Below are 8638 nucleotides of genomic sequence, written 5' to 3'. Positions count from 1 at the left end.
GCCTGGCCTAGGTTGCCACGCATTGCGCTGCCTGGCCTGGGTCACGCACGATGCGTGTTACCTAGCTTGGGTCGCGCATGGTGTGCGTGGCCTGGGTTCTCTTCTTTTTCTGTTTCTGGTTTTTTTTTTTTTTTTTTTTTTTTTTTTTTTTTTTTTTTTTTTTTTTCTCTAGGTTCTTCTCTGATGTTTATAAGGGTTATAAATTGAGTCTTAGAGACTCGATTTTCATGTGGTTGCCATGTGGAAAAATATGTCACATTAGACGTGGTTAGACCATGAAAATCGAGTATCTGAGACTCGATTTATAGGCCAAAATCGAGTCTCATAGACTCGAGATGCTAATAAATAATATAGTTTGGGAACCAGAACTACTAACTATATAGTTGGAAAATTATGATTAGTTACCCATTTTCACCCAACCAGAGCTTATTAAAAATATCAGAGAGAGAGAACTTACTGGGCAGTGGAGTGGGCGACAGTGCAATCGGGGTTGAGATAGAGCAGTTGGAGAGAGAGGCTGCGACGGTGGTTAGTGGGTGGCGCGATGGTAAGCAAGGGTAGTGGTGCCAGCTAGGTATAACACGGGTGTCAAGAAAGCAAGGGTCCACGTCTTTTTTTTTCTTTTTGGGGGAGTTTTTTCATTTTAGGGTCCACTATTCAATATTCAACCAGTGTATATTTTATAATCAACATATTAATTTAAGAATCTCCTTAAATATTCATAAAAATAAAATCTCCTTAAATAAATATAAAATAAACTTAGGATACGTTTGAGCTTTGGTTTCAATTTATACTAATCGCTAACCCATGCGATACACGGGATAGTTAAACAAAAATTACAAATATTTATTAAAAAAATAAATAATAATAACAGTGAAATCAATAAAATTGAGTATGACATTGCCTTAAATGTTTCTTCATAAACAGCAAATAGTGGAGCTCAATGGTCATCATCTCAGCGAGAACTCTCTCAATTGCTACCTCCAAGAAAACCTTCTCACAATCCTTAACACGTTTAAAGCAACATGAAAGCCAGAATTACCAATGAAATACATGGAAAAACTTTTTAAGGTTCTCACCTTGAGGAATCAGACAGTAAACAAAACATGTTGAAATGTAGCAAGCCTAAAATTTAAGTAATAATTTACACCAAAAAAAAAAAAAAAAACACCCTTAAAGATTAAAAACAATATGAAAATTAATGCCTCTTTCCTATAATTTAAAGCAACAATTTAAATGTTCTTTTGGTAATAACAAAAGCTTGTGTCAAACATCAAAATCTTGCGTCAATATAGATAATATCTTCTTCCAAGTAATAACAGTGAGCTCCATGTGAAGATTTTGCTTAAGATGTGAAAAGATGAAAATGTGGAAAGCAATAAATTTATGTATTGAGCACTATTATGCTGCTAAAATCTTATATTACACTCATTAAGATTTTCCCATTTTAGAGGCTCTCCAAGTGCCATCATAAATTGGAAATTTGGAGATTGAGCATATAATTAAGTATATTTTTCTCAACAAAGACAGATTTTGCAAAAAAAAAAAAAAAGGAAGTGGAACTCCTTGATTGATTATTAGATAAATATCTATCATAAGAAATCTCCACTTCCTTTCCAAGGATCCTTCTTTTTGGGGTGGGGGGGGGGGGGGGGGGAGAGAAGAACCTAAAATTTTTCAACAATAACCTCAAGCATCACCATTTCATTTTGGAAACATGGAAACATGGTCCTATAACTAAACGGCTTAAGCAAAGTGAAGCAAATAGCCACATCACATCCACAAGAAGCATAAGAAGAATAATCATTGCAGTTTTAAAACTAAAATTCACAAACAAATATCCTCAAAAAAATTAGCTCTAATAATTGATTAATTGTTGCATGAATCTCCTCAAAAGCAAGCACGAACTCTGGGTCATCCAACCTCTGGTTCCTATATTGATTCGTCTAAAAAACCTGGAACAGAAATGCAGCCTGGTGATGTTGTTGCTAATGGTAACAAATGAGAAAAAGAAGAACTTCACCCATTCAATCCTTAATATAGTTTAATTAGCATCTTGAGAGAAATCAGATACAATATTGAAGGCATTGTTAAAATGACCGTATTATCCTATCATGCCATGCTATCAAATAGACATCCTGATATTTATTGGGCAGCTAAAGGGCCAGGCCATACTGATATTTTCAATGATCTCTAAGTATTTGAACTTTGGGATTTATCAAACATATTGCATGTCTGTCCAAAAAAGACAGTGATTTCAGCAACTAGTGGAATTGCCAAAAATTTTCCCATGCATATAGGAACTTCAGTATTTAAATGTTCAACCTAAAAGAAAACCCAAAAAAAAGAAAGAAAAGATATGTGCCTAATGTTTCTTCACCAATTTGAAAGGTACGTTGGCCCATGCTATGACAGAGCACTTCATTGTTCTTATTTATTTTGGCGTGTTAAAGTTGTTTAATTTGGTTTAGTATGCAATATTATGTATTAATCTAGCTCAAGTGAAAAAAAGTAAATACGATATATTCTTGATGATATGATGTAGAGCATTGAATCAATTATATTTTGGTAATGATCAATTTTAAACTCATCCACATATTTATATCTTAATTAAAAATAGATGTATACTAATTTAAAATTTAAGTACTACTGAAAATTCACCATAGTTCTGCTTGACATGGGACATGAACTCATGCAGAAGTTCATAATATTCCTGAAAAGAATTGTCAAAATCACCTTAGGGAATGTATATTATACTATCACTTGCAAAAATTTATGAACCAAAACTGGAGCAAGGTGCAAATGTAAACCATGAAACCTTCCTGTGGGGCCAGAGAATTCGCGGCCCAGGCCCATTCTACATTGGGGCCCAGGGCCCAAGCCGAGGAGAACCATTGCCGAGGACGACCTCATGCTCGGCACTTCACTAAATGCCTGAAGAAAGGAGCAAACTGAGTGTAAGGGAAGGGCAAGGGAAAAAGCTGCCAACATCATAATACAAAACCCTGTATCTGACAAGCCCATGCTCTAAACCATGCCCTTTAACTTTCCCAACGACCTCAAACCACTCTAGGTATGGGTTGACAGGACAGATCTGCACCCCAAAAAGTAAAACTTACATGTGGACTCTAAAAGGGAAAACGAACACTAGTATAAAAGGAAAAGCCCCCCAGAAGAAATGGGGGGTCTCTCCCCCCCCCCCCCCCCCCCCCCGGCGAAAGGGAGAAAAGGAAGGATACAAGGCTCCTCAGACGCCGTCCGAGGACTTAAATCCTATAACCCTTGCTAATGGAGGGCTTAGCCAGTCAAGCCAAGCCCGCCCATATAAGAGCTTCCATAGAAGCCACGATTAAACGGCCCACCTATGCCCAAGGTCATGCCTTTCAAGCCCACTCTCTACAAATCATATTGTTGGGGCCCTTTGTGTACAAGCCCAACGTCATTCATGGGTCGTTACAAATCGCGCCCCTACAATTGGCGCCGTCTGTGGGAAAGGTTTACGCGTTGGCTCAGGTGGCGGTGGAGTTGAGCCTTTGTCAAGTAAAGGACTGCGAGAGTGCCTCCATTTCCAGCGACATGCTGTTGATTGTTCCAACATAAGTTTCCACTAGGAGCTATGCCTGACAGTGCCAAGGAAACAAGCAATTCTAGGGGCTTCCAACATCAAGCTAACCCCCCCATCCCACCTTGATCAAGGGGCTAACCTTTGGAAAATAAATCAATAAATAAACAACTACAAGTTTTGGACAGAACCAAGGCCTTATACGGTCCTCGGACTCAAGCCTCTGGGGAAACCAACTACTTAGAAAAAAAACTACAAGTTTTGGACAGAACCAAGGCCTTGTACGGTCCTCGGACTCAAGCCTCTGAGGAAACCAACTACTTAGAAGAAAAACTACAAGTTTTGGACAGAACCAAGGCCTTGTACGGTCCTCGGACTCAAGCCTCTAGGGAAACCAACTACTTAGAAGAAAAACTACAAGTTTTGGACAGAACCAAGGCCTTGTACGGTCCTCGGACTTAAGCCTCTGGGGAAACCAACTACTTAGAAGAACAACTACAAGTTTTGGACAGAACCAAGGCGACTCAAGCCTCTGGGGAAACCGACTACTTAGAAGAAAAACTACAAGTTTTGGACAGAATCAAGGCCTTGTATGGTCCTCAGACTTAAACCTCTGGGGAAATCAACTACCTAAAAGAGACAATACGGGGTTTGGACACAGCCTGGACGTTATATGGCCCTCAGAATCTACCCCGGGGAAGAGTTCCCCATTGATAGTTGGGCCAATCCCAAACTGCATGGATGCCCCAGTCTATCCTCGGATCCTCAATACCAAGGGGATTGATGCAATATAGGACCACATGTTGTCAAAGACACAGTCAAAGTCCCTCACTGCTCGGCTACCCTCTCAGATGAATTATTTAGAGTTTATCGTTGTCGGACGGTCACCTTGCATGCATTACGAAGCGCTCAGCCGTTATCTTGGTTAGTTTCAGGAGTTTAGTCTACTGGAAATTATCGTTATTATACTTGATAATGTTTATAAGTTCAAACTAGTAGGAATTTGTTTCAAGGTTTTTCCTACACTAAGCATCATTAAAGGATAGTACACATTTAATATTCATGCACAAAGTAGTTGTTGCAGAAAAGAAAAGTATTTGAGAGAAAGCGAATCCACTTCTTATTAAGATAAAGGAACAGTACAGCGTACAATGAAAGAGCTTAAATAAGCTCATACTGAAATCAATTACACAAACGAAAAGAAAAGATACAAGGGAATGAAGAAAAAGCCGAAGAAGAGACGCAGAGAAGAGACGTGCTGCCGCTCCAAAATTTTGTCTAAGGAAGCCATTCCTCAACACTTTTACATGCCTATAACTCAGACAGCAAAAGAACCGAACTTAGGGCTTGCACCGTTGAAGAAAAGGTGCAGAGAGCCCAACTTCGGGCTAGCACTGCTGAAGAAAAGGTGCAGGGAACCCAACTTGAGGCCAGCACCATTGAAGGAAAGGTGCAGGGAGCCGGAAGTTGATGAGCCTCCACGTAACCACGCCTGCAATAAAGCAGACGGCACTGATGGCGGAAAACCTTACTTCTGACGCACCAAGAATCTGGTGCGACCAGTACCTGCTTCGGATTTTGACTGAAAGAGGGAGAAATACCATTTCCCCCTTGTCAAGACAGAAGATTGTCTTGAATCTGTGTCTCCCCTGTCCAGACCAAGCCACCTTGAGTTTCGGAAGGACCCGGCGCCTTTGTGGCGGATGTAGTTCCATTACCCCTGTCCGTGTCTCAAACATATTGCACAAGGGATGGATAACACTGAGTATGAAAACTGCGATTATGGCTAAAGGATTATGATTTTGAAGAAAACCGAAGGGTTTGTATGTAAGGAGAACAACCTCCTATCCTACTCATATAAAGGGTAAGGTGGTGGCATTCAATTCATGCAACTTTCCAAGGAATGCCATGGACAAGGAAGAGTTGGCTCAATTTCCAACGCCATTCGTAACCGTAGGATCTGAAGATCCTCGTGAAGGCGCGCCTCGAGTATAGAAGTGTCAAAGGACTCCACGTGAGTGGGTAAAAGAATGCCTCTTAATTTGGCACGTCTCCCATGTAAATGGAAAAACACAAATATTAGTAGAGTACGGAATTTGAACAAGCTATGATGTAAGCCCAACATTACCAAAACCCTCCTCCCCGACTAAAAGTCGGGCAGCAGGATTTTGAGGGGCTATTGTGGGGCTAGAGAATTCGCGGCCCAGGCCCACTCTACATTGGGGCCCAGGGCCCAAGTCGAGGAGAACCATTGCCGAGGACGACCTCATGCTCGGTACTTCACTAAATGCCTAAAGAAAGGAGCAAACTGAGTGTAGGGGCAGGGCAAGGGAAAAAGCTGCCAACATCATAATACAAAACCCTGTATCTGACAAGCCCATGCTCTAAACCATGCCCTTTAACTTTCCCAATGACCCCAAACCACTCTAGGTATGGGTTGACAGGATAGGTCTGCACCCCAAAAAGTAAAACTTACATGTGGACTCTAAAAGGGAAAACGAACACTAGTATAAAAGGAAAAGCCCCCCAGAAGAAAGGGGGGGTCTCTCCCTCCCCCCCCCCCTCCCCGCGAAAGGGAGAAAAGGAAGGATACAAGGCTCCTCGGACGCCGTCCGAGGACTTAAATCCTATAACCCGTGCTAATGGAGGGCTTAGCCAGTCAAGCCAAGCCCGCCCATATAAGAGCTTCCATAGAAGCCACAATTGAACGGCCCACCTGTGCCCAAGGTCATGCCTTTCAAGCCCACTCTCTACAAATCATATTGTTGGGGCCCTTTGTGTACGAGCCCAACATCATTCATGGGTCGTTACAAATCGCGTCCCTACACTTCCCATTTGCCCTGCTTTGTCTAAGCCCAATGTAGAACTCGTCTTTCAACAACTGTTAATTGTTTGTCCCCACATCAATTGTTATAGGCAAACACTACAAGAAGACAATCCATACAATTCTTGATCAGAATAAGGGATATTATGTGATTACAACCAAGGCTTTTATTTTGAACTTGGTTTTGCTTGGCATTTAGAAATGTTCCCTAAGGTTTAAAACAAAGTACATCATGTGACCAACAATTTACAATGTAGTAAAACGAAGCAAGAACCACAAGTTTTATTTGAATAAACTTACTACAGAAGGACAAAGACCTCCGTGTGCTGTATACAAAGACAATTTCCCCACAGGAATCCCCATCCCCTAAAACATATCCAACACCATCATGTGAAGGCTAGTTCACTTTTACAGCCCAATAATTTACATAGAACCTTGTTTAATAAATATAGAATTTAAAAAGGTTGATTGACAACATAACTACCTGACAGCCAAGATCCCCAAGTCCCGAAATTTGCTCACCATCCGTCACAACAATTGCTTGAATAGTCCTCTCAGGCCAGTTCTTCAACACCTCAAGAATATTGCCCCTGCCAAATCCGAGCACTCCTTCATATTATGACTAAAGTAGCTCTAAGTTGCACATAGTTACAGCAGAAACAGAAATTCATACTTTTCTTTCGAACTTATGTAAAGACCCTGAGGGCGCTTGAAAATGCTCCCATACTTCTGGCAAGCCTCACCCACAGTTGGAGTATAGACAACTGGGAGCAATTCCTCAACATTATCAATGAGAAATTTGTAGAATAGCCTTTCATTCCTCTCCTATAAAAAAATAAAACAAAAGAAATTAAAAAAAATTAAAAAATTTGTATTACCCCTCTTTCAAAATTTCAATAGGACTTCATTCATCACATAAGGATAAATCCATTTGTCTTTCCACAGAATTCTAAGCACACAAACATGCATCCCAACAAAGCCTTATTAAAGAAAGGGGTTTAATTATACCAACAATAGAAAGATGAAGGAAATAAAGAAACAATAAAAATGTTAAGGTATCATAATTAAACAAACTATAGTCCTACAATGTCTCAACATCTCAAGATGATCCCAAACTTGAAAATACACAATCAGTCCAAATGTCATTATGCACAAGTCAATCATTTTCAATACTATTCAAAATATTATCAGACAATTTGTCTGCACGTGGTGACCATATGCAAACAATGTACAACAATCATCATCAAAACTAAATTCAATGACGGTGAAACTCCTAAGTCCTACCTGAAGCTCCATTAAGGCAATGTATTTTTGCAGCGGGACTTGATATTGTTGGATGTTCTACATCAATTTCTTCTCTTGGGATTAGTAAAATACTAAAAAGGGTCAGCGAAAATTCAAACTATGAGAACAATGAATCAGATAAAACGATGCTATAAGCCAATATCACTAATACAACTTGAAGTTATTGAGACAAAATTATTGGAGGCAGAAGACTGCGCAAAAAATATCCAGTGATTCAATGTGTATTAATAATTGATGAAATTTTAAATAATAATAACTTATATAAATCAAAAGTCCTAAATTACACAAAATTTAAATGATAATATAGTTCCCGTAATCTAGATTCAGTGTGTACTAAATAACTCTCTTTATTTTATCTACAAAGCAACCATAATATACATAACCATAGAAAACAATACTCAATTCTCACACAACACATAAATTTAAAAAAAAAAAAATTTACCACAAAATTTGCCTACACTGATTTGGGTGGAGGGGCGGTGACAATCTTCTTAGAAAATTGCAAATGGGTGTGTTCAAAGTTAAGGCTTTGGTTGATTTTGGAACTTGATAAACGGAGAGGCTAAGAAAAGTGGGGCATGGGATCTGAGAGAGTTTTTGCGTTTGAAAGATAAAGAGTTTGAATGAAATGGTCTTGCATCTAAGAGATTTGAGAAGACAAAGTTTTTTTTTTCTTTTTTTCACTTTCAATACTGTATCATTTGAAGATTTAATTCAAATAAACATAAAATCAAAGCAAAGCAAGGTTAATAACAAAATCAAAAACCAAACCCAACATACCATATCGTCTCCCCAACGACTAGAAGATTCTGGCGAAAACCGGCCAAAATGAGAAATTAACCCTATTTGCCAAACAATATTATTAGTAGGCACTGTTTTCAAACTATATTTTTTACTAGCATCTCGAGTCTAAGAGACTCAATTTAGGGCTTATAAATTGAGTCTTA

The 8638-nt window shown here is 39.3% G+C and overlaps 1 protein-coding gene across 1 annotated transcript; it reads right to left on the bottom strand.

Moving 5' to 3' along the window:
- Positions 1–6359: 6359 nt before the first annotated feature.
- Positions 6360–7682, bottom strand: LOC115981274 (NADP-dependent malic enzyme-like). The gene is made up of 5 exons (XM_031103434.1): positions 7671–7682; positions 7060–7211; positions 6871–6976; positions 6687–6752; positions 6360–6443 (listed from the first exon to the last, which is right to left on the bottom strand). The coding sequence occupies exons 1-5, from the start codon at positions 7680–7682 to the stop codon at positions 6360–6362; spliced, it is 420 nt and encodes a 139-aa protein (XP_030959294.1).
- Between the last annotated feature and the right edge of the window lie 956 nt (positions 7683–8638).

Source organism: Quercus lobata, chromosome 3 (genome assembly GCF_001633185.2).
Source record: "Quercus lobata isolate SW786 chromosome 3, ValleyOak3.0 Primary Assembly, whole genome shotgun sequence".
Taxonomy (NCBI): Eukaryota; Viridiplantae; Streptophyta; class Magnoliopsida; order Fagales; family Fagaceae; genus Quercus; species Quercus lobata.
The sequence above is the reverse complement of the archived record's forward strand: the minus strand, read 5'-3'. Positions and strand labels throughout refer to the sequence as shown.